Source organism: Nicotiana sylvestris, chromosome 4 (genome assembly GCF_000393655.2).
Source record: "Nicotiana sylvestris chromosome 4, ASM39365v2, whole genome shotgun sequence".
NCBI lineage: Eukaryota > Viridiplantae > Streptophyta > Magnoliopsida > Solanales > Solanaceae > Nicotiana > Nicotiana sylvestris.
The window spans coordinates 130,800,198-130,826,351 of record NC_091060.1 but is presented as its reverse complement, the minus strand read 5'-3'; the positions used below and the strand labels follow the sequence as shown (position 1 = coordinate 130,826,351).

Here is a 26,154-nt window from a genome sequence, read left to right as displayed (position 1 = left end):
ACGAGGCTATAACTGTCGAAACGACCGGCGGAGTCGTTACATCGAGATATGTAAATAAGGGTAAATGAAAAAATAAAGTTAATTCCTTCTCGATTATATAAAAGGATACTTATTTTGGACCAAAATAAAAGCCAAAAAAGTCACTTATTATGGATCGGAGAGCATAGTAGATAAGGTTATTTTTTCACTTTAAAATAGATTTGAACAATTAGAGGCATATGAAAATATTTTTAATTTCTATTTAGCGATAAAAACTGAAATCACTAGATGATGGAAATTTGAAAAAATATTGTCTTCATCTTGAATACTCCTTAAATCATAATAATCAACCCAATATTGATATTTTAGATTTATTTACAAATTAAATATATTTTAAAAAAAGTACAATTAGAAGATAGCAATTTAATTGGTATACTCAATCAAATAAAAAAAATTGATTATTTTTCAAATACCTATATTACTTATTGAATAATGTTAATAACTCTTATTACCGTTGCTTCAGCGGAAAAAAGTGTTTCAAAATTAAAATTGATAAAACCTTATCTAAGATCAACAATGTCTCAAAGATATTAAATGAATTAGCTATATTGTCAATTGAGAAAGATTTATTAGGAGAAATTGATTATAAAAAATTATTAATAACTTTGCATCTAAAAAAAGTTAGAAAAATAAACTTCAAATAAAAATAAAATATTTTTTATTAATAAAAGAATTAAGGCCCCTCATAAAGTTTTGCTTAATTAGGCCACGAAATTGGTCGCCCCGCCTGTGACATCCAATATCTAGACAATTTTCTGTGGTTTTGAACTTTCAAACTTCCTCCCGATCGCCTATGTCTCTAGTCATCCATCGCGAAAGTGCATTGAATTATGGAATACACTAGTCCAATTTGCACCAAACATGATACAATCAGCTTTGGTTACAATCGTGTACTCTCTATATTTAACTAGAAAAAAACTTGAAGTGGTTTGCTTTTCTTTTTCTCCTCCTTTCCCTATTGCCTCACGTCTATACTCAATTCTATTAAATATCCTTAACTACATTTTCCGTTGAATAATTCTTTCCTCCACTGTAACAAAATTTTTACTATACTTCTATACATAGATTATACTTGTCTACTTGAGTACTTGTAGATTATAAAATATGCAACTATTTGCGAAGACTTGAACCCCAACGTATATGCCAAATATTCTATATACTACCAAACTTTCCGCTCTCTATATAAAAAACCCAAATGCAAAACTCTAATAAAGAGAAGAAGACGATGGCTTCTTCATAGCCATTTTTACCAAAGTTTCACGCAGAAAAGAGAAGGAAGAAGAAGAGACTTTTCAGACACACACCTAAGTTTTTGAACTCATCTATGTTGTGTTGTCTAAATGGTTTTAATCAACTGAAGCTGAGCCTTACACGTGGAAGAATCATGGATGGTCATGATCCTTCATTCTCAACCATCTGATCATTATTTTAATAGCTGTAGATAAGGATGCTTCCAGAAGAAATATCTCACGTGCTTCTCACATGAGCACATGGGAAAGAATAATTTATGGTTTTTCTGTTAGATTGTAGACAAATAGGAGTAGTACAAGTGTATAGAAATATTCTTTATTTGTTATTCTACAGTAGGATAAAATCTGTATATATAGGATTTTACATTGTCAATACAATACAGAGAAAATTTCCATAATTCCTTTTATCTTCTTTCATGATATCAGAGCAACAATAGCTCGATCCAAATATCCTTTCTTTCAGAACATAGTGTTCGTCAATGGCAGGAGAGGAAACTCTTCCTACTTCTTCTACTCCCATCTCCTCTGGTTCAACCAGTCAAACAATTTCACATGATGTGAATCATCCTTATTTCCTTCACTCATCTGATGCTCCTAGTTTAAGTCTGGTAACCACGTCTTTTGATGATAGAGGCTTTGCAGGATGGATGAGATCAATCCTTATAGCTCTTTCAGCCAAAAATAAGATAGGGTTCATAAATGGTGTTTGCATGGAGCCAAAACCTGATGCTCAAGATCACCCACAATGAAGTAGATGCAACTTCATGGTGACTCATTGGCTCCTGAACTCTTTATCCAAGGAGATAGGTGAAAGTGTCATCTACTCTAAATTTGCAAGGGATCTGTGGAACAACCTTGAACACAGATTTTGGCAAACTAATGGAGCCAAACTGTACCAACAGGAGAAAGAAATATCAATGTTAGTTCAAGGTAACAACAACATTGCTAGATATTTTACCACACTAAAGAAACTGTGATGAACTTGATTCTCTCAACTCTCATCTGGTCTGTTCTTGTGACTATGTTTGTGATGGAAAAAGGAAAGTCATAAAGTTCTTAGAAGACCAAAGGATTATTCAATTTCTAATGGGACTAAATGATGTCTACTCCCAAGCAAGAGGAAATATTCTTATGATGAATCCACTACTTGGAATATATTTTGCCTATTCACTTCTTCTTCAAGATGAAAATTAAAGGGAGATATATGCAAGACCACAGTTCAATGGTGATGCTACCTCATTCATGGTAGGATTATAAGGTAGGACACCACAAAGAAACAACAATCAGTCACAACAAAGGACATGGACTAACTCACAAAAGGTTAATAGCATACAACAGAAATCTAAGGGAAGAAAATCAAAGTTTAATCCTAATGTGAGCTCCACACATTGCATGAGGACTAGGCATGTCAGGGCAGATTGTTACAGGCTAAATGGATTTCCAGATGATTTCCAATTCACTAAATCAACACAAGTCAAGGATAATGCTATAATTGAAGGACAGGAGAATGAAAATAGGAGCACTCAAAGCAATGAATCAATACCTCAAACCTAGTTTTTCAGTAAGGAACAGGTGTCTGAGCTGATGAACCTTCTCAAGCAGGCACAACTTGGAAATACAACAACACCAGGAACTGTAATCAATGCAAATGCAGTAGCTGGTACCATTCTTAAATATACTGGAACTTGTTTGGCAGCTTTTAACACAAAAACCTGGATCATTGATTCAGGGGCTTCTGAACATATGTGTTTTGATTCAAGTTGTTTTTTATCTTTAGATCCACTTTCTGTTCCTATACATATTAGCTTTCCTAACTCATTTCAATTATATGTCACACACATAGGTAGAGTTCCTATTCAATCTGATATGATTCTTGAAAGGGTCCTTTATGTTCCTTCTTTCTAATATAATTTACTCTCAGTCCATAAGTTCTGTTTCCAGTTTCATTGCTCACTCAATCTAACTTCTAGTGGGCGCATCATGCATGAGGAGGGGACAAGTTTTTCGTGAATTAAGAGGAGGATTTTACCTGCTGGAGCCTAACCCTACTAAGATAGATTCTGGTTTTAGTTTAAATAACAATGTATTTTCTATTCCAAAAGGAAGTGATTCCATTCTTGTTCCTAGTGAAGTTTCTTGTTCTGTTTCTAATTCCTATACAGAGAACTCTAATGTACTCCAATGGCATGTTAGATTGGGACATCTACCATTCTCAGTAATGAAAAATCTTCAGTTCAATCATTTTCCTTCCAATTTCAATTGTGTGTGATATTTGTCCAAAATCTAGACAAACTAGATTACCTTTTCCCTTAAGTCAAATCAGAACTCATGGGATTTTTGATCTTATTCATATTGATGTATGGGGACCATTCAAAAATACCACTTACAATGGATACAAATATTTTTTGACAGTGGTTAATGATTTCAGTAGGGGAACTTGGACTTTTCTTTTAAGTTCCAAGAGCAATGCTTTTACTATCTTACAGTCTTTCTTAGTTATGGTAGAGAGACAATTTGGAAAGAAAGTTAAGAGAATCAGATCTGATAATGCAATGGAACTAGGTAAGGGATCTTTTCAATCTGATTTTTTTCAGTCTCAAGGCATCCTACATGAAACTTCATGTATGGCAACACCCCAGCAGAATGGTGTTGTTGAACAAAAGTATAGGCACCTTTTGGAAGTGGCAATGAGTTTGTATTTTCACTCACAAGTTCCCATTCAATATTGGGGAGAATGTATTTTAACTGCTACATATCTAATCAATAGGTTTCCTTCTAGAGTTCTAAAAGGAAAAACACCCTATGAAATTTTGTTTAAGAGGAGTCCACAATATGAACAACTCAAGTCATTTGGATGCCTATGCTATGCATCTACTTTGTCACAACACAGAAGCAAATTTGATCCCAGGGCCCAAGCTTGTGTGTTTCTAGGATATGCACAGCAACAAAAAGGATACAAATTGCTAGATTTGCATTCCAAGAAGGTTTTTACCTCAAGAGATGTTAAATTCCATGAAACAATTTTTCCATTTTCTTCTGATCCTGTGACCTCACCCTCATTTTTCCCTTCTTATCCTTTCTTTCCTCACTTGTCTCCCACTACTGAAACTACCTCTCAGGATCTCCTATCTCCCACCTCAACTATTAATTATCAGTCACACTCACATGACCCTCTTCATCTGATAACAGCCCCTCTATTTCTATCAATGCTCCTGATACTCCTCTATCTGTTCCTAGCCTTCCACATTCTGCCCCATCTCCTACTGATTGCCCTAGTCCACAACCTACAATCCCAATTCCACCACCCCTTATTAGAAAATCTGAGAGGATTTCCTAGAAACCTACCTACCTTAATGATTATGTCTGCAATAGCATTGTTTTCTCTGATCTTACTTACCTCATCCTGTCTTCATCATGTTTTTCATCCTCATGTGTTTTCCTTTGGAGCTCTTTCTCCTAACAATCAAGCCATTTTCAAATCCATCTCCATAGTTTCTGAACCCACCAGTTATACTCAGGCTTCCAAAGATCTTGGATGGAGAAAAGCTATGGAAGCTGAAATCCAAGCTCTTCAACTCAATCACACCTCGGATGTAGTCCCCTTACCCCCCAGGCAAGAAGGCATTGCCTTGTAAATGGGTTTATAAGGTCAAGCACAAATCAGATGGGTCACTTGAAAGGTTGAAAGCCAGGTTGATTGTCAGGGGGGATATACAAAGGGAAGGTGTTGATTATTTTGAGACTTTCAATCCAGTGGTCAAAATGACCACCATCAGGTGCTTACTGACTGTAGCTATAAAGAAGGGTTGAGAGGTCTCACAATTAGATGTTAACAATGCATTTCTGCATGGAGATTTACATGAAGAGGTGTATATGAAGTTCCCAGCTGGTCTCACTCCCTCCCATCCTAATCAGGTGTGCTTACTGAAGAAATCACTCTATAGACTAAAACACGCCTCAAGGCAATGGTATGCTCGTTTAGCAGGTGCTCTAAGCTACAAAGGTTATTCTAGTTCTTTGAATGCCTATTCTCTATTCTACAAACACACAGACAAGTGAACTTCCATCATTGCAGTATACGTTGATGATATTCTTATCACAGGAAATGATGACACAGAAATACAACATATTACTAAGTTTTTGGATTCTGAATTCAAAGTTAAGAACTTGGGGAATATTCACTATTTCTTGGGGATGGAAATACTCAAAGAACAACAAGGATACATAGTCAGTCAAAGGAAATTTACCTTGGAACTGTTGGCTAAGTTTGACTGTAAAGGGCCTACTGTTTCATCTCCTCTTGATCCATACTGCAAATTGCACGCTGACTTAGAACCACCCATGGAGGATCCCACTCTTTATCGACGATTGGTGGGTAAACTTAACTATCTCACCAACACTCGCCCAAATATTTGTTTTGTTGTTCTTTACCTCAGTCAATTTATGCAAAGACCCTTCCTTTCACATTTTTCTGCTGGTCTCAGAGTCCTTCGCTATCTTAGATCCGACCCAGGTCAAGGTATTCTCCTTTCTTCTGCTCCTTCTTTTGATCTCGTCACCTTTTGCGACGCTGACTGGGCTGCTTGTAAGGATTCTCGTCGATCCATCAGTGGCTTCTTCATTACCCTTGGAGGTGTGCCCATTTCATGGAAATCGAAGAAGCAGATTTCAATTTCTTTGTCATCCGCTGAATCTGAGTATTGATCTATGCGACAGGTGACTGCTGAAATCACTTGGCTTGTTCGTCTTCTTGATGATTTATCTGCTCCTCCAACTTTGCCGGTCCCTTTACACTCTGACAGTCAGGCGGCAATTCATATCGCTCGCAATCCCGTTTTCCACGAACGGACCAAAGATGTGGAGTTGGATTGTCACTTCGTAAGATAACAATTTCTTGCTGGTTTGATATCTCTTTCTTTCGTTCCTTCCAAAGCTCAACTCACAGATTTTTTTATCAAACCCTTATCTGGGGTTTCTCACACCAACATCATGAGCAAGCTGAGGGTTTTGTCTCTACCCACCAGCTTGAGGGGGGATGATGAAGAGAAGAAGACGATGGCTTCTTCACAGCCATTTTTACCCAAAGTTTCACACAGAAAAGAGAAGGAAGAAGAAGAGACTATTCAGACACACACCTAAGTTTTCGGACGCATCTATGTTGTGTTGTCTAAATGGTTTAATCAAATAAAGCTGAGCCTTACATGTGGAAGAATCATGGATGGTCATGATCCTTCATTCTCAACCATCTGATTATTATTTTAATAGCTGTAGATAAGGATGCTTCCAGAAGCAATATCTCACGTGCTTCTCACATGAGCACATGGGAAAGAATAATTTATGGTTTTTCTGTTAGATTGTAGACAAATAGGAGTAGTACAAGTGTATAGGAATATTCTTTATTTGTTATTCTACAGTAGGATAAAATCTATATATTTAGGATTTTACATTGTCAATTCAATACAGAGAAAATTTCCACAATCCCTTCTGTCTTCTTTCAAACTCTTGGCAACTTATTCCATTCTTCCATTAAATCTGTTATCCTCTTTCGCCATCTCCAAAGTTAGCAAGGAAAATCTGCATAAGTTTTCATCGATATATGACAACATCCATTCTTTTGCAAAGTTCAACAAGTATAAGCCATGCCTGCTGGTCCCGTTACAGGTATCATAGTATCTCTTTATACCCTATTTTTAGCTTTAAAATCTTGAAAAATAAGGATGTAAGCAGCTTTGGAGATCATCATAATAGCTTGTCATTTCTTGGATCCAGAAAAGGACTTTTAACAAGTGACAAAATTAAAAGGTAAACTTCTTGGTTTTTGGTGGAACTAGTAATTACTATTTGTGAACATGTTTATCTTAGATAACATGATCGACTTTATGTCCTCATTTTCTTCTTCATTTTCGATATAGGAAGTTTGTGGTGAGCAGCAATGGTCAACCAGGAGGTCCCTTACCTTCTCCACCCTCTTCAAATCCCTTGTAAGTTATTTGACATTTATCGACGGACGAATTGATCATTACCTAGAGTCAGTCAATTCAAAATGAATGTAATATTGTACGTACAATCTACATTTTAATTTGTTTTACATATGTATACATAGTTTGATTTGGAAATTTGAACTCATAAAACCCGAGCTAAATCTGTCTCTTCACTTATCAGATCCTCTACAAAATTAATAAAAAAGAATGTATACATTCAACTGCTCTAACTTAATGCTTCTTATAATCACTATACAGTAATGGCTGGCTGATAGGAATTCTGCTATCAATAATTTTACCCTTCTTCCGCAACAAATGGGGGTCATTATTGCAACTTAAAAGTAAGATTTCATGAGTTACTTTCACATACTGCTAGTTTCAATTGCATTTCCTTAAGAAGATAGAAATTAATTAGGGGCTTTTCATGTATATTAAAAGGTTTAATTTGCTAATTATACAGATACGGTGGAAGATGTAATAGAAACAGTAGAAGAAGTAGAAGAAGTAGTAGAGGATGTGGAGAATGTGGCTGAGAAAGTAGACAAAGTGGCTGAAGAAATTGGGAAAGATTTGCCAGAAGGCCAACTCAAAGATACTCTCAAAGCTGTAGAAAATTTCTCAGAAGAAACAGCCAAGTTTGCTCTTGCAGCTGGAGATATTATTGATAAGGTTTATCTAATTAACTCATTTTATAGTTTATTTCTTATTTAATTATTCCCAACTAGTACGTAATTTATTATTCTTATGTTTTTCTTTTAAATTTCAAGTATGGTTACTTGTTCAAATTAAAATGGAATTCTTTAAAATCTGGCAACTGACTTGACTACATTAAAAAAATTAAAACAAGCTACTACTCCACGTACTTTGAAAATTTGCCTCAAAATACTTTAATAACTCAGTCACAAGATTAATATTGTTGACTTTTAAGAATTGAAAGATACTAAACCTTCTGCAAAGTCGGATTGATATTTTTTCATTGAATTTTCTTTAATCTCTTTCCATCCAAAAAAATAAAACTTATAAAGCATATGCAGTCTGACTATAAAATACAGCTTTAAAGTTCATATATAATTGTTAGCCTCATCTTCGCTATAAAAAAAACACCGATTTCATCAACTATGACTTGAATAAGATTATTATACTAATTTTTCTTGTTCCTTATTGATGTGAAGACTAACATTCTCGTCTCCTTGTCCAGCAAGAGAAAAGGAACATAACCAAGAAAATATGTTTTCTTTTGAAATTTCCTTTTCCAACTCTAGCTGCTTCACAAAAATTAATCCTCTATCAAATAAAGTTAGTTCGAGGATTTAAATTATATACACATACGCTGTAACGAAATTTTGCACTATCACTATATCTTAACATATCTTATGGGAGTTTAATTATTGCTCAGTTTTCAGATTGGTGCAAAATGCAAATAACAAAAAAGTTTTTTTCTTAAGCTCTTTTCAATATAAGATTAATCAAACTAATTATACAAGCTATGGTAGTCTGACTAGACAATTACTTTAATAAAGTTCATAATTTTGTTAGTCTCGTCTTCGCATTCAACAAATGGCAATTGTTTATCAACTATGACTTGTTCCTTACTATAGAAGAGTACCGCAACATCCTCTCCAGCTTGTCCAGCAAGAGATGAGGAAATAATCAAGAAAATATGTTTTCTTTTTAAAAATTCCTTTTTTAACGCTACCTACGTTAATAAAATTTCGTATAAAATAAAGCCAATTTCGTGTACAGGAGGAAGAATACAGTATAATACATTTTATTTATATGCAGGTACAAGACGTGGAGCTTATAGCTGAGAATAGAGTGAAGTCGTCGGTCGAATCCGTCACAGATGAAGTCAATAAGTCTACAATATCTAAAATAGAAAATATTCTAGATATAAACTCAAAGAAATAACTCAATTAATATATAGGATAATCTGCGACCAAATTCTTGTGTAAGTAACTCCATATATTCTCATGTACTTCTTGATCACATTAAGATTTATTTTGCTTTCTTTATGTTCCATCAATCTTTTTCTTTTCTTATTTATTTTCTTTCCTTGGTTTCTTATTGGTTTTCCTCAATTTCAATTTATTTCCTCAAGTCCGATTTATAATTATCATTGATGTAGTCATTTTGCTTTTCCAAAGAAACAATTTCCATCATGGCCCTTGAGACACTCTAATTTTGTTGTAATCATTTCATAGCTAAAATATGAAGAAGCTTCGCTAATTTTGTATTCCCGTCGTTCACTTTTACTTGTCGCGTTTCGCTTTTCGATAGTCAAATTACATAAACTTTGACCAACCTTTTAATATGTATATCTTTACCATATTGATATGAGAAAAATTATAAATTATAGTATTTTTCATATAGTTTCGGAATATCTAAAACTTTAATTTTAAAATACTAAGAAAATATAATACAATTTAGCTTCAAAAATTAGTCAAATTGATTCTCGAAAAGCGAAACATAACAAGTAAAAGTGAACGGAGGGAGTATTAGGTTGCCGCCACGAAGAGTGTATAGTGTAAAGATGTTACACCCCATGTTTTCCTACGTAAGAGTATGTCGTAAGTCAATTGATGTAAGCTCATAAATGAAATCATTTTTGAAAATTTTACAAAGTTATCATGTTAACATGGAGGTTAGAAATATTTATGATCATGAATACCCGGTACCAAGAGGGTTTGAAGGCTTAGAAGCTAAATGAATTGAAGAAAATAAGTTTCGTCGTAAGTCGACAAGTTAGGAATGTCATAACATGTACTTTTGTGGTGAGACTAGGGTGATTAACTTGATAAGGAGGTTATGCCATGAGTTATTTTGGTCATATCATAGGCGTGTGTTATGTTTTGAAGTCAAGCGAGTTGTGGAACAAAAGTTAAAAAAGGTCATCACAAGTTACATTCATAAATGCGCTAAAACTTAGGTCAAATGTAGCTGAGTTTTACTCCCAATATACTTGGAATTACAGGGTGATCTACCTACCAAATTGAAGATCTACAAGTTTAATTTCTAATGCATTTAACCGTTTATTAATACGACATCGGAGTAGAGAGATATTCACGTTTTTGTGAGACTGCACAAGCAGCTCCCATGGGACCCACAAAGTCGATGTAAAACTCCAGCTTGTATTTAATTTCATTCCAAATCATTTTCACTCATTTTTCTCGTCCACAACAGTTTCTAAACCCTCCTAGATGCTCTCCAAGGGTTCCTCCATGATTCTAGTGTGAATACCTAAGATAAAAACATGAATCCGACGCAAGAAATCCCATGGTGCTTGCTAGATCGTAGTTCTTTATCTTGTGGTTGTTTTGGAGAGTTCTTCAAAGTGAAGTAACCTCAGGTCTCGTGTGGTTCTTGATGATTAAGGTAATAATCAGTCCCTCCTTCATATATATTAGATTTCAAGGCGAACTACAAGTGTTTACACACCAACTTGAACACCTAAAGTTGATTCAAGAAGAGAATACAATACCTATAGTATTGTGGTATCATTGAGGATAATTGTGGATTGTGTTGGGCTGAAATTTTAAGTTTTTGCTACTGTCTAAGGTGAGTATAATAGCCTACTAATTGTGCTTAAGCTTTCTTATATGTTGGTTAAGTTGTTAGGATGATAAACTACAAGATAATACTTGGATCAGCTTGAGATGTTGTTGTTCTTGATGGATTAATTTGAAGGTTGCTCTTATGAACTTTAAGTGGCTGGAAATTATGGAAACTAAGTTGTCTATGATATTGTTAGTATGATTATATTGGTTTACATGTCAATCTTGTTGAGAAAATTGGTAACTAGAAAAGGAAATGGCTATAAAACACTTGAAAGTTGTCGACAGTGATATTATCTTGTGTTGGGCTATTTCAAGTAACTTTAAAGTTGAGTACAAGATTGGAAATCCTTTAAAAGGTATTGGTTATTATACTGAATATATTACTAAGTTCAAGAATGAATGATAATAGGGTTGAAGGGTGCTGAAGGGATTCAATCTGAGCTTGCCACTCGTCGTGATATGTTGACGACTTGTTAATGAAACATTTTGTACACTATTATTGATGTTGTTCTTATGGTATTGCTATGGTTACTGTTGTTGGTATATGGTATTGGAGGAGGCCCTTGTTACAAGGGAGATGCTGCCCAAATTTATATAAAACAAGCTACTAGCTTAAGTTACAGACTTAGCCTTTACTCAACACTGATTTTGAATCTCCTTATGCTATGGTAGACTGAGTTGAGTTGTTTGAAGAGTTGCTTGGAAGCTATTAAGGACTCAATAAGATTAAGGTATGTTAAGGCTAAGTCTTTTATTCATTTTGGCATGATCTAGTAACTACATGTGTTTGATAACGAGACATAAAGAGAAGTTCATATTCATGAATTTATATACATATTTCTAGTCTCATACGTTACAACATTCTCCCTTATCAGGACTTTATATTCAGTTTAATTTTGTCTTCTTTCAGTAAAGAGCGCAGAGAGTCTATATATATACAGTATTATAGTATTTTTACCATCATCGAGCTATAATCGATAGGCAGGCCCCTATTGGGAAACCTCTTATCGGATGGTAAGTTATATATCGAGCCTACTGTGGACGAGCGCCTATGAGCGAACCCAGAATGGTCGAGATACATAGCCTAGTATGGCCGAGTGCCTATGAGTGAGCCTACTACAGCAAAACAGTTACACATACCGAGCCTTATAAGGCCGGATAGCTATTTTACTTACTATATTGAGAGAGTTGAGTCAGTATCAGCAGGTAAGCATATCTTCAGATTATCTTTGACTCCCAGTTATTATATTATCAGTTTAGTTTCAGCTTTCAATTATTCTGTTGCCTTACATACTTGGTACATTATTCCGTAGTGACATTCCTTTTGCCGGGGACGCTGCATTTCATGCCTGCAGGTCCAGATTGACAATTGGATAGACCCTCCCAGCAGACAAAGTCAAACATCAGCTTGGTAAGCTCTACTTCCTTGGAGTTACCAAGTCTAGACCTTGGAGTCTATTTTATATATACAGGTTTGATGGGTAGGTCGAGGCCCTGTCCCGACCATGGTACAGTTCAGTTATCTCTAAAGGCTTGTAGATGAGTCCTGCACATTTTGTATAGCAGTAGATGTTCATGGCGGCTTCGTCGACCTACACAATTATATATATCAGCATTTGTGTATGCTTACCCCTTAGATGAGAGAGACGTTATCTTCAGATGATTCAGAATATGGCCTCATCGACCTAAGTTGAGGGTTACCCCTCCATAGTTCATAGTTACAGAGTGGTACTCTTGAGCCGAGTATGGCATCGGGTGCCGACCACGCCTCTTCAGGTTTAGGGCGTGACAAACTTGATATTAGAGCAATTCTGTTCGAGGGAGTCTATAAGCCGTCTCTGGTAGAGCCTTGTTTATAGATGTGTTTTGTACCACATTATATAAAAAGAAGGCATTTAGAAGTCTGTTATACTTCTTTCAAATCCACATCGTGCTATAGATCTAACTCATAAGAGTTCGAGCCAAGACTTATATTTGCTAATTATAGAGATGCTTGTAATTAAAAAAATTACAGCTAGCTAGAGGACTAATACAACAGCAGGTAAAGGCATTAGTAGAGAGAGAATTCTTGACGATGTGGCCCTATTTGAGGACCTATCAAATCGTGCATACCAAATGTGCGAATTTCCCACTTAAGACCCTAAAACGGGAATATCTAACATACCCCATGAATAGTAGGCCATGGGAGTATCACAAGGTAAAAGTGTAAGTTTCAACAGGTAACAGACGCAAAGTGAAGAAGGGTACGAGATACCCAGTTAATAAAGATTATCCGAATTTTCAATTCAGGCAGAGAAATATAAGGATTCTAAGTTACCTTCAACAGTAATAGAGGTATGGCCACATACCCATCTCAGTTATTCCATATGGGAGCTAACATAAATAGTTTAAGAGAAGGATGAGATATCAGGATCCAGTTTGGTTAGAGTAACCCAAAATGGTGGATTGAGCCAGGAGAGCTAAAAGTGAAACAAGGTTTTGTTGAATTTTTCAGAATAATGTGATAGACAGACATATTAGTAGGAGAATAAGAAGAGAGTAAATGAAGCATTATGAGTAAGGCATAATAAATGGTTGAAAACGGTAAATTAAAATATGACAAGATGACAGAGTCTATATTCAAATGAAGGAAAAGACAAAAGGTGACAAGCCTTGAGACAATAAGAGAGTATAAGTTGGTGACTCCAACGTGATTACCAACAAGCTAAGTTAGACCCCGGGAATAATAAAAATTAGTATGGGCTAGTAAACAAGATAAAATCAAACATGATTTAGGGATAGAAAAATTTGATAATAGTCATCATCATGAGAATTTCAGAGATCACGTTTCGTAAAACTTTCGCAACCCTAAAATAATAGCGGGTAATTTATTTTGCACTCCCTCCTTTTTTTCCCAATCTTTTCAGAAACTTCCGTCTTTCCCAATTTTTACTCTCTTCTTTCTCTGATTTTCACTCTTAATTAAAAAGAAACTTCAGCCTTACATGCTCTCTTCTTTCTGCTTGCCTTCTTCTTCCATGAATCTCGTTTGGGATTCATGAAGTAATTTCTTTTTACCTTAATGTGATTTTAGTGTTAATATTTGTAATTGGGGTTTTAAGAATATAATTTGCCCAAACAACTAAAAGGCACTGCTCATATAGATCTGTGGATTTTGTTCTGGTCTTGGAATATTTTTGGACTACAAGAGGAAAGAAGCACTGTGGGTGGCAAAAAAGTTGCAAAGAAATTGCATATTGAGAGGTAATGGATATACATCCAACTTTCTTCTTCCCTACATCTTTTATCTCTCATATCTATGGAAAACAAGCATCGTTCATACAAAATCAGGGATTCTTATAATAACAGATCTAGCAGATTTTTGAAATCTCACTAGCATACAAACATTGGTTTGCATTTGAATTTTCAGATACTTGGATGTCTGAAATTTACATTTGAATTACACTAGCTTCTTTCCTTTCTGAAGTCTCACATTCCCTATGAAATAAAATCCAACTAATTCATACAAAGTCTAGCAGATTCTTATAAGAACAGATTAATACAAAAAAGATTCATAAGCAATTTTGGTTCATATGGATTGTCATGAAAAAGAAAACTATGGATTTTCAATTTTAGATGCTTGTTAATTGAAGTATTCTAGCATATGGCGCTCTCAGATTTTGTACCAGATTTTTCCTACATTTGCACCTTAATTTCATATATTTGTACCAGATTTTCCTTTCTTCATTGTTAATTGAAGTATTCTTTTAATAGTTGTGAATAATTTTGAAAATTTATATGCAATTTTATGCATGCACTTATCATATTTAAGTAACCTTTTGTTCTTTTAAGTTGTTTAGTAATGTGTACATCTTTGGTCCTCAAATAACTTACATGTCTCTTGAATTTATTTTCTATCATGATGCTTATAATTTGTTGACTTACTTGTCTTTGAATTTACTTATTATTGTTGGAAGATATGACTATGACTATGCAAATGCATTCTTTATTTTGGGATTTTCAAGTTTGGCAGTGCTTATGATTATAGATGGCGTTTGTTGTATGTATTATTGCTTCATAATTATTATTATGTATGCTAATAATAGAGAACTGATATTTTCTCTTTATATTCTGAAAGGTTCATCAGCTGCACTTGAAAGATAACACTTTCCTATGGATAAATCTTGGATTACAAAGCCAAGGAACACCACTGAGTATTTGATTGGGTTAAATCAGTTTTTAGATTTTGCATTTGCTAATGCTGTTGTGGGAGATAGAATAAAATGTCCTTGTCCTAAATGTGGATTCGCAAAGTGGCAGACTAGAGATGTAGCATTTGATCATTTGGTATGCAAACCATTCCATCAAAATTATGTCACTTGGAGTATTCATGGTGAAAGAAATATACTCCCTAATTCTATAAATATTGAGGTTATACAAGATACATTACCTTCTGAAAATCCTGTAGAATTATTGATCAATGAAGCATTTGGGGGCCTAAGGCACGATGGGGTTGATGTAGGTCCGTCACAAGTAGCAGGTGGTGAAGAAAGGTTAAATAATGAGCCTGCTTCAAATGACAAAGACTTTTTCGAGTTGCTTAGAGATGGAAGTCAAGAATTGTATGAAGAGTCCAAGTACTCAAAATTAGAATTTTTATTAAAATTGTATCATATAAAGTGTTTGTCCGAGATAAGTGACAAGGGAATGTCCATGGCACTAGATTTGTTGAGGGACGCATTTACATTTGCACGAATCCCTAATTCTTCTTATAAGGCTAAAAAAACTATCAGTAAGCTTTGTCTTGATTATATCAAGATAGATGCTTGTCCAAATAATTGTATGTTATTTTGGGGAAATTATGCTAATGAAAAAACATGTAAGTATTGTCATACTTCTAGGTAGAAGCCTAATAAGAACAGAAATAAAGATCTTGTGTTTGCTACAGGAAAGAAGAAAACCAAGAAGCCTGCAAAGATTTTGCGTTACTTTCCATTAAAACCAAGGTTGCAGAGATTGTTCATGTGCTCTAAAATAACAAAATACATGAGATGGCATGCTGAGGATAATAACAAAGATGGAATCATGAGGCATCCTAGAAATGGTGAGGCATGGAAGAGGTTTGATACAACTTTTCCTGAATTTACTTTTGATCCTCGGAATGTTCGGCTAGGCCTAGCTAGTGATGGCTTTAATTCTTTTGGTACGATGAGTACTAATTATAGCATTCGGCAGTCATTTTAGTTCCATACAACCTTTCTCCTTGGTTGTGCATGAAGTAATCCAATTTTATTCTTTCAGTGATCATTCCTGGTCCATGTACGGTGGGAAATAATATAGATGTTTACCTACAACCCCATATTAAGGAGTTGAATGAGTTACAGAGTGAAGGTGTCGAAACTTTTGATTCATAAAGAAAGAGATGTTTAGATTGCGAGTTGCTCTTATGTGGACAATTAGTGACTTTTGTGGACCCGATATCTTATCTGGTTGGAACTCACATACTGGTTTAGCATGTCCCACTTGTAATTTTGATGCAGAACCTTGCCGGCATCGCTTTGATGGAAATGTGGAGGAAAGAAACCCACCAAGAAAGTTATCCGGATTTGATATTTTGCAATAAGTGAAAGATATTGATGTTACATTTGGAAAACTGGCTGAGTTGAATGAGAGAAGAAAAAGATCTAGACAAAAAAATATTGGGCAAGGTGCAGCGCAACAATGGAGGAAAAAAAGCATATTCTTTAATCTTCCATATTGGGAGTTTAACTCATTGCGCCACAATTTAGACGTCATGCACATCAAAAAGAATGTGTTTGACAATATTATATATTCTTTGCTTAATGATAAAGACAAGTCAAAAGATAATACTAAGGCACAGAAAGATTTGCAAGATATGGGTATAAGGCGTGATCTTTGGCCTGATGAGAATGATGAGTGTCGTCTTGTTGTGTTTACCATTCCAAAGGAAAAGAAAGTGGCCTTCCTCACAAATTTAAAGAATATTTCAGTGTCGGATGGTCACTCGAGTAATATGTCTGGTTGCATTGATCCGAACCAAAGGAGAATCTTTGGATTAAAGAGTCATGATTGTCACATTATTATGGAACAATTGCTACCAATAGCAATTCGCAATGTGCTTCCAAAGGAGGTTGTTGCAGTCTTAGTAGAGCTTTCTTCTTTTTTCAGAGAACTTTGTCTTAAAAGTTTGAGTTTGGCGGATCTAGAAAAGTTACAAAATTGCATTGTTCTCACACTTTGCCACTTGAAGATATTATTCCCGCCAACATTCTTTACTGTAATGGTCCATTTAACTGTCCATCTGGTAGATGAAGCAATACAAGGTGGTTCTGTACATTACAGGTGGATGTATTTTGTTGAAAGGTAAAGTATTTCTTAACCGGAATTTTGATATTTATAATATTAATTCAAGTTAAGCGCTTATTCTAAACCTGTTACATGTTATGTTACAGATTGTTAGGCCATTTTAAGTCCCTCATAGGGAATAAGGCAAAACCAGAAGGTTCCATAGTGTCACGACCCAAACTGATGGGTCGTGACGAGCAATCGGTACCTTACTCAACCACTACACTTGCTGACAATTTAGACACCGAGCTACATATGCAACTATATCCTTCTTCATCCCTCTCTACCAATAATACTGCCTCAAGTTCTGATAAATCTGGGTGGCACCCGGATGAATAAGATACCGGGAACTGTGAGCCTCTTCAAGAATCAACTCACGAAGTCCATCTATATTAGGCACACAAATACGACCCTACATCCTCAAAACTCCATCATCTCCAACACTAACCTGCTTGGCACCACAGTGTCATAAGGACAAGAAAATGAGGTCATCATATTGCCGCTCCTTGATGCGCTCAAACAAGGAAAACCGAGTGACTGTACAAGTTAGAACATGACTGGGCTCTGAAATATCCAACTTCACGAACTGATTGGCCAAAGCCTGAACATCTGAAGCAAGCGGTCTCTCACCGACTGGAATGTACGCAAGACTACCCATACTTACTGCCTTTCTACTCAAGGCATCGTCCACCACATTGGCCTTCCCGGGATGATACAAGATGGTGATATCACAGTCTTTCAATATCTCCAACCACCTTCTCTGCTTTAATATCATGCCCCGAACCGGGGGGGAGGGGGGCGAGACCAGCACCCGATGCCTCACCTATTCTTGCGTACCAACTTGCAACTAAGGGACTTTGAAATACAATGTCAAACTTTGGACATGGGCCACATTGCAAGACAATTGCGAATGCTGACTAAATATCAATATAAAGTTGGGTCGACAAGGCCGTCATAACCACTACAGCTGACAAACCAAAAAAATATACATAAAAGGCCTACAAGCCCAACATACTGCATTAACTGACAGGATATGTACTACAAGCCTCTACTAATGGATATACTGTGATCGGAACAGGGCCCCGACCTACTCATAACATATATACATATATACACAAGATGAACATAAAGCTCTAGACCCGGCAACTCCGAAAGGCATGGAGCTTACCAATCAAGCTGAACTCGGGCAACACCTAATGAGGAGGTTTACCCGTCTGTCTGAGCCTGCACGTATGAAATGCAGTGCCCCCAAGAAAGGGGACATCAGTACGAAATAATGTATCGAGTATGTAAGGCAATATACTGAAAGCTGTAACTAAACTGATAATATAATAACTGAAAGTAACTGGGAGTAAGGCTGTATTGTGGTCCGGGCCTGGCCCAGGACAGGTCCAGGACCGCGGGCCTAACGGGACTAACGGGCCGGTTCAAGCGAGCCTGGGCTCTAGTGGTGCAAAAGCCCGTGGTGGGCCGATTCAACACAAAAAGCCCGTGAGCCTGGGACCGTTAAGCCTGGGATCGGCAGGCGGGCCTAGGTCGGTTCAACCGGGCCCAACGGGCCCCAATGGCTATTTTTTAATTTTTTTTTTAAATGCCGAATGGCTAGATTTTAAAATCTGACCGTTGGGCTTCAAAATTGGTCCGTTATGCACTTTAAAAAATAGTCATTTGGCTCCCAAACTTTGCTTTAACCCCAAACTTTTTATAATTACACTTTTTCCCAATTATCAACTATAAATACCCCCCATTCTTTCATTTTTACTCACAAATTCATCAATCTCTCTCTAATTTTCTTCTATAATTGCTTACTTTATTATTGCAATTTCGTGAAAAATTGTGAAGTTGGTGAATTGAAGTATTCAAGTCTTCAACGATATTCAATTTTCAAGAAGTTGTTCGTCAATTCGGTAAACTCGTTCCAACTCTTAAGTTTTAATATTATAGTTTTGTTAGTTTTATTTAGTATAATTATGATTAATATGGCATTTTCTTTGAAAAATATTTTTGGTGGTAAGGGTAAGAGAAAATCTAAAATTGGTGAATCTAGTAGCCAAGCTACTACTCTTCCCCCGGCTCTCTGACCCAGACCTGTTACCCGTCCTCCTCCACCTATTATTCTTGAGGATAACCTTTGTTTTCAATTTTTTGATAGTCAATTTTTCCATGATGTTGCACCGGGTCAACAATTAAATGAAGAAGTTATGAATGCTCTTTATCCTAATGAAACTATATTTGAAAATGATGAGGAAAATGATGATTTAGATGAAACGCAACCGGATTTAGATGATACACCTACTAGTCCTGTTAATAACCCAACTGGTGCCCCGCCTGACCCTCCTGTAGTAACCCCTACTTTTAATAGACAACCTTCTAAACGGCCCGAAACATCTCTTGTTTGGCATTTTTTTACTCAACTAAGAGAACAAAATAAGGCTAAGTGTAAAACTTGTGGGTCTCAACTAGTTCATAAATTTACTGGAGACCTTAGCGGTACGGGTAGTTTGACTAGACACATATTGAAATACCCTAGAGATAAAGCTAGATTTTTACAAATGAAAGCTGCGCAAGAGGGGACAAGTGTAGATAGTACGTTAACCCTAGTACAGGTTCAAATCTAGTTCAACCGGGAATTAACACTGTTACCGGTGACATTTTATATTATGATCCAAATAAAGATCGTGAAGAATTGGCAAAAATGGTTACTGTTATGTGCTTACCCTATAGTTTTCCTTCTAACCCTCATTTTGTGCATTATATTAGAAGAGTTTTTAATCCTACTTATAAAGGATGGCCTCGCGCAACCGTAAAGAGCGATATTTATAAATATAAACATGAATATGAACAATATTTGCGCTATTTATTTACTCATATAGATTGTCGCATTGCTATTACTACTGATATTGGTAGAAGTGGTAATGACTGTGATTATCTAACTGTTACAAGTCATTGGATAGATGAGGAGTGGATAATGCAAAAGCGCATTATTGCTTATAGAATAATTAATTCACGCCACACAGGTAAGTTTATTGCTAACACAGTTGCAGATATTTGTAGATATTTTTGCATTAGAGATAAAATTATGTCGGTTTCAATGGATAATGCTTCTAGTAACACTAACGCTATAGGCTTGCTTACAACTACACTAAATCCTGCATTTAGTAATATTTTTCATGTTAGATGTATTTGTCATATTTACCATTTAATCGTCGGTGCTGGTATGAAAGTTTTAAATGTAGAAATTGAAAAGGTTAAAATGGCTCTTAATTGGCTTTTTTATTCAAACCGTAGAAGTAGACTTAGAGACTATTTTAAAAAATGTGATGAATTTGGCCTTAGAGAAAGAAAGGTTCCTAAACCTTGTCCGACTAGATGGAATTACATGTATGAAAGTTTAGTTGTTGCATATGAATATAGGAACCCAATAAGCGCAACGTATAATGCTCGTGTAGGTGATGGTGATGATGATGATGATGAGCACCTTACAAATCAAGATTGGAGTAATGTTAAAATTCTTGTAGACTCTTTAGAACAATTTCATATTTTTACAAATAAATTATCTGGCCAATATTATCCTACTATTTCTAACTATTTAGTTTATATTGCAGCACTTGTAGATTTATTTACTCAATTTTCAGAGGGTAGAGTAATTTATCAAGAAACTATTAATTCTATGAAAGCTAAGTTTAAAAAATATTTTTTTCCCTATCCTCCCCTATTTTTGGTGTTGCTGCATTGTTAAATCCTACAATGAAATTAGGAGGTCCTCACTTTTGGTATTCAAAAATTTATAACGCTTTATCACTTTCAGCTGAGGAATTTGCTACACTTGGAGATGCAAAAGCTTCAATTAAAATAAATGCTCAAACAATTTATAATGCTTATCAACTTACCTTAGATCAAGCTAGACTGTTCCAACTCCTACTTCGTCTAGTTCGCAAGCATCTAAAAGAACTGCGGGCCTAAAAGCCCTTAGTTCTTGGACAGAGTTCAGGGGTTCTCAAGGTGATAATTTTGGTGATAGTTCACAACTAAATGAGCTTCAAGTTTATTTGTCGCAGGGACTTGAGTCAGAGAATCCCGACGGCTCCTTCGATGTTTTGGAATGGTGGAAGGACAAACAAAAATACTACCCGGTTCTTTCAAGGATGGCTCGAGATATTTTAAGTGTTCAAGCTTCAACAATGGTATCAGAGAGCGCATTCAGTCAAGCGAAACTTCAAATCGGTGATCATAGAGCGTCTATGAGGGAGAGCTTGGAAAAATCAGTACTCTTCAGAGATTGGACCATTCGGAAAGAAGAAATTTTGGACTTGCAGAATCACAACCGGAGATAGATGAAGCTTATGGAGAAATGCTAGCGGAACTTGCGTAGGATGCTGCTTCGCCCAGAAGCGGTGATGAACAAGCTTCTTTTCCACCACCACCAACGGAAATTCCTCCGGACCTTGAAGGATTTATGAGATTTGTTAGAGATAATATATAGACTAACATGTAACTTGTATTTTGACACATCTTCCTTAGATTTTTTCCTTTTAATGGTGGTATTAGTACCTTGTTGTGCTCATTCCATTGGGGGAGGAAGACTAAGAAAGATATTGTCATTCTTTATTAATGTCGTAATAGTAAAATATATAAGACATTCCCTTGAATATTTCTTTGCAATTTATGTTGTGTTTAAATTTGATATGGTGTGTATATATATATATATATATATATATATATATATATCTAATACATACTATATATACTATATATATTTATATAGCTATATATAAGCAATTTATACTAGTTATACATATATAGTTTACAAGAAAGTGCCTTAGATAAAAAAAATAAAAAACATAGCCTATATATATATATATATGTGTGTGTGTGTGTGTGTGTGTGTGTGTGTGTGTGTGTATATACATACATACACATATATATAAGGCACTATATATATCTCTAATACATATAAACTATATATATATATATATATATATATATATATATATATATATATATATATATACATACATACATATATATAAGGCAATATATATTATATCTACACCAGGATCAGGGTAGGCGGGCGGTAGTCCGCACGGCCATCCAGATCTAGCTGTTTCAGTACTGATACCATCTTCGTCAGGATCAGGGTAGGCGGGCGGTAGTGCGCACGGTCATCCAGATCTAGCTGTTTCAGTACCTTTGAAGGTTGGCGGTAGTCCGCGCGACCAGTAAAGATTCGAAATATACGGGAATTTTATTATAGTTTTAATGACTGTATGGAAGGATCTATCCTTTTACCCAAGCAAGGGGCCTGTCTAGGTCCGATACATACTCTTATTGAGCCCATGTGTCTAGCAGTTCTAACTGTGAAAGGGATAGCCCTTTTGACAACTTCAGCGGGCTTTAATGTCACAGCTGGCTAGACGTAGCCACTAAGGCAAAGCCAATAAGAGTAGTACCAAAGTCGACTGTACCACAATCTTGGAACCAAGACAAGAAACTATATTAAAATTCCTTTATATTTTGAAAGAGTATGGATTCTTCATGGTTAATATACAAGAGAAATTAGTTTTCAACATAGATATGAATCCGTTTAGCCGGACATAGTCACGTCTGGGGAGAGAAACTAAGTATATAAAATACTATATAATAAAATAAAATAAATACCTTTAAGGCCGAGAAGCAAGGCCCTGAAGATGAGCTGAACTTCAAAACTTTTATTAATTTTCAACTGATTTACAAAACTAATAAGCTAAAAGCTTTACAAGAAGGAGAGAGCTTAGAGAGAGAGATTAGTGAGAGAGGGGGTTCTCACGACTTGCCTCTTCAAATGAAGAGGTCCTCTATTTAAAGAAGGAAAAAAAACATAAAGAATCTTTAAATAGTAGATTGGGTCCCACATCTGGGTCCCTATACAGTTTTTCTACTGTTGGGAATAGCGTATCTGGGTCCCTTATACAGTGTTTCTACTGTTGGGAACAGTGTATCTACTGTTGTGTGGGGTCTTCGACGGCTTTAGTCAAAGTCTTCTTTTGTCTAAATCGTTCATTTTTTGGAGGAAATTTTCCACCTTTTCTCTCTCTTTGTCAGATAATATTATTTCTGGCTGCATCGGCTGTGAATCGTCTTCTGCGATATCATCGTTACTTGTTTCACTGTGCATTAATGTGTTTGATCTTTCACATTGATTCAAAGTTTGAAGTAAATTTCTGTTTACTTCTTCCAGATATTTATTTACTAATTCGATTTTATCTCCGTCTTGAACAGAGATTCTTCGAGCAATATGTTTGACGGAGCTGTCATCAAATATTTTCTTCTGTGGAGTGGACGAGTATACTTGGATTTGTGTTTTAATAGAATCCAATAATTCTTGTCCATATAACATTTTTGTTTTGGGATCATTCTTCATCAATTTGTCCCAAAAATTGTTGTAAAATATCTCGTATAAGCAAGGGATTTGTTCCTCCGTAAAACCTAATTCAGGAGTCCATTTATGAATCCATGGGATAGAGAATTCAATAAAGAAAAAAATTTGATCAATTTTTTCTAGGAAACAGATATGATCTGCTTAATATAACTCGGTTAGGAATGGTGAAACTTTTGCCCATTCTTTGTATAACTTAAGGAATGGCTCAGGCAGGATTTTTGTTGTGGGACCGTGGTATGACCACCAATTTAAGAACCAGTTGGGGATAGGTCATGTAAATATTATATAAGGCAATATATATTACATAAGGCAATATATAATTATATATACACATAATACACCCTTATATATACATACTATACATACTATATATACTATATATATTTATATAGCTATATATAAGCAATTTATACTAGTATATACATATATAGTTTACAAGAAAGTGCCTTAGATAAAAAAAATAAAAAAAATAGCCCGAAACGAAAAAAGCCCGTTAGGCCCGCGGGCCTGGCCCATTTAGCCCGGGATCATGTGGGCTTAGGACCACCATAGGCCGGTTCCACACATTGGGACCGTTTGGCCCGGGATCGCCTCAGCCCAGCCCGCCTCAAGCCCAGACCCGTTTGGCCCGGCCTGTTTAGGCCCGTTTGGCCCAAGCCCGGACCACAATACAGCCTTAACTTGGAGTCAAAGATAATATGAAGATATGCTCACCTGTTGATACTCTCTCAACTCTCTCAATATAGTAAGTAAAATAGTTGTCCGGCCTTATAAGGCTCAGTATATATAACTGCTCTGCCGTATTAGGCTTGCTCATAGGCGCTTGGCCATACTAGACTCTGTATCTCGGCCAACTGGGCTCAAAGGCGCTCGGCCACAGTAGGCTCGGTATATAACTTACTATCTGATCAAAGGTTGCCCAATAGGGGTCTGCCCACTGATTATAGCTCGATGGTGGTGAAAATACTGTATTACTGTATATATAGACCCTTTGCTCTCTTGACTAGAAGAAGACAATACTCAATTGAATATAAAGTCCCGATAAGGGAGAATACTGTAACTTATGAGACTAGGAAAATGTACATAAATTTGGGAGTATGAACTTTTCTTGTTGCCTCATTATCAAATAAATGTAATTGCGAGATCATGCCAAAATGAAGAAAGTGCTTAGCCTTAACATACCTGAGTCGATTCTCTTGACAATCCTTCCAACACACGTCTTTTATGACAACTCACGTAACGAGTAATCAAAGTAGGGGAAAATTCATATGATATTCTTGAGAAAGATTGCACCGCACTCCCTTAGAATCGCAAAATCCCGTTGCTATTACCTTATGAAATCTCGTATGAATTTGTTGTAAATTCATTCATAGCTTAGTAAATATAAGCATTCCTCTTTGAAGCTTATAAACAATATTATGAATTTTAAGTGGAACGTTTGCTTACTACAAGAAAGGAAATGATTAGTGGCCGTAACATTTCTTGGCTTTCTTGATAACTCTTTTTAACCAAATGAGGTGAAGTGCCTATCTCTTGAAAGTTTGCCATCTTGCACATTTAATTAAGAGTCACCTAATATCTCTTATATGGCTGCCACGTTGGGGGATATTTCCCATTTAACAATTATCCACCTAATTGATTTGTTAATCATCCATTAACCAATAATTATCCGATTATTCATATAATTAGGAAATATCTCAAATTACTTTAAATACTACTTATTTTTAACACACTCCATACATCTTACTATCATGTTCATGTGGTACTTTGTATAGCACTAGTCCATAAATATCGGGTATTATAGCTCAGACCGTATTTTATCCCAAATCAACAAACTTCGACAAAACTCACTTTCTTCGATTTGCTTACTCTCTCCCCTGCACGAATTTACTTATCACTTGTTTGAAATAACATAATAATTATAATCCCAAAATAATCTCATTCCCGAACTTGCGTCGATTTACTTACGACGAAATTTTAACGTACGAAAATGCGGGATGTAACATCTTATTTTTGAGCGTATATCAATTTACTTATGGCGTACTTCCACATACGAAAATATGGGGTGTAACACTCAAATTGAGATCCTTCTATTTGAACAAATACTGCAATCTTTGATGATCCATGAATACCTCACACAACACACCATAAAGATAGTGCCTCCAAATCTTCAACGCATGAACAGTGGCTGCCAACTCTAAGTCATGAACAGGGTAATTCTTCTCATGAACCTTTAGCTGTCGTGATACATATGCAATCACCCTACCATCCTGCATTAATACCGCGCCAAGCCCAGTACGAGATGCATCACAATACACCAGATAAGATCCTGAATCTGTGGGCAACACCAACACTGGCACCATAGTCAAAGCAATCTTGAGCTTCTCAAAGCTCGTCTCACACTCGTCTGACCATCTGAATGGAGCACCCTTCTGGGTCAACCTGGTCAATGGGGCTGTTATAGATAAAAAACCCTCCATGAACTAACGGTAATAACCCGCCAAACCCAAGAAACTCCGGATCTCTGTAGCTGAAGTGGGCCTAAGCCAGTTCTGAACTACCTCAAT

At 35.9% G+C, this 26,154-nt stretch overlaps 3 protein-coding genes across 4 annotated transcripts; all 3 read left to right on the top strand.

Moving 5' to 3' along the window:
* Positions 1 to 2,053: 2,053 nt before the first annotated feature.
* On the top strand, positions 2,054 to 5,993 carry LOC138890180 (uncharacterized mitochondrial protein AtMg00810-like). Its single transcript, XM_070173545.1, has 3 exons — positions 2,054 to 2,219; positions 3,702 to 3,851; positions 5,365 to 5,993. The coding sequence occupies exons 1-3, from the start codon at positions 2,054 to 2,056 to the stop codon at positions 5,991 to 5,993; spliced, it is 945 nt and encodes a 314-aa protein (XP_070029646.1).
* Positions 5,994 to 6,745: 752 nt separating this feature from the next.
* Positions 6,746 to 9,282, top strand: LOC104245209 (uncharacterized). Of its 2 annotated transcripts, XM_009800783.2 has the most exons (6): positions 6,751 to 6,950; positions 7,059 to 7,091; positions 7,202 to 7,270; positions 7,529 to 7,611; positions 7,731 to 7,939; positions 9,053 to 9,282. In XM_009800783.2, exons 1-6 carry the CDS (start codon positions 6,886 to 6,888, stop codon positions 9,176 to 9,178), a joined length of 585 nt encoding a protein of 194 aa, XP_009799085.1. In that variant the 5' UTR covers positions 6,751 to 6,885; the 3' UTR covers positions 9,179 to 9,282. The 2 variants fall into 2 exon arrangements, with proteins under 2 accessions (XP_009799084.1, XP_009799085.1); XM_009800782.2 differs by having other exon boundaries at positions 6,746 to 7,091.
* A 5,694-nt stretch (positions 9,283 to 14,976) lies between these two features.
* Positions 14,977 to 16,217, top strand: LOC138890179 (uncharacterized). The gene is made up of 3 exons (XM_070173544.1): positions 14,977 to 15,595; positions 15,752 to 16,006; positions 16,105 to 16,217. The coding sequence occupies exons 1-3, from the start codon at positions 14,977 to 14,979 to the stop codon at positions 16,215 to 16,217; spliced, it is 987 nt and encodes a 328-aa protein (XP_070029645.1).
* Positions 16,218 to 26,154: the final 9,937 nt, after the last annotated feature.

Bases quoted from the DNA above. Each gene is read 5' to 3' on its own strand.
- LOC138890180 (XM_070173545.1), top strand. From the start codon at position 2,054: ATGGTGACTCATTGGCTCCTGAACTCTTTATCCAAGGAGATAGGTGAA. The intron at 2,220-3,701 runs GTAACAACAACA...ATTTTTTGACAG, and splicing joins AATATCAATGTTAGTTCAAG to TGGTTAATGATTTCAGTAGG. The intron at 3,852-5,364 runs GTAAGGGATCTT...CCATCATTGCAG, and splicing joins TGATAATGCAATGGAACTAG to TATACGTTGATGATATTCTT.
- LOC104245209 (XM_009800782.2), top strand. From the start codon at position 6,886: ATGACAACATCCATTCTTTTGCAAAGTTCAACAAGTATAAGCCATGCC. The intron at 7,271-7,528 runs GTAAGTTATTTG...ATCACTATACAG, and splicing joins CCACCCTCTTCAAATCCCTT to TAATGGCTGGCTGATAGGAA. The intron at 7,940-9,052 runs GTTTATCTAATT...ATTTATATGCAG, and splicing joins CTGGAGATATTATTGATAAG to GTACAAGACGTGGAGCTTAT.
- LOC138890179 (XM_070173544.1), top strand. From the start codon at position 14,977: ATGGATAAATCTTGGATTACAAAGCCAAGGAACACCACTGAGTATTTG. The intron at 15,596-15,751 runs GTAAGCTTTGTC...TGTTTGCTACAG, and splicing joins TAAGGCTAAAAAAACTATCA to GAAAGAAGAAAACCAAGAAG. The intron at 16,007-16,104 runs GTACGATGAGTA...TTATTCTTTCAG, and splicing joins TGATGGCTTTAATTCTTTTG to TGATCATTCCTGGTCCATGT.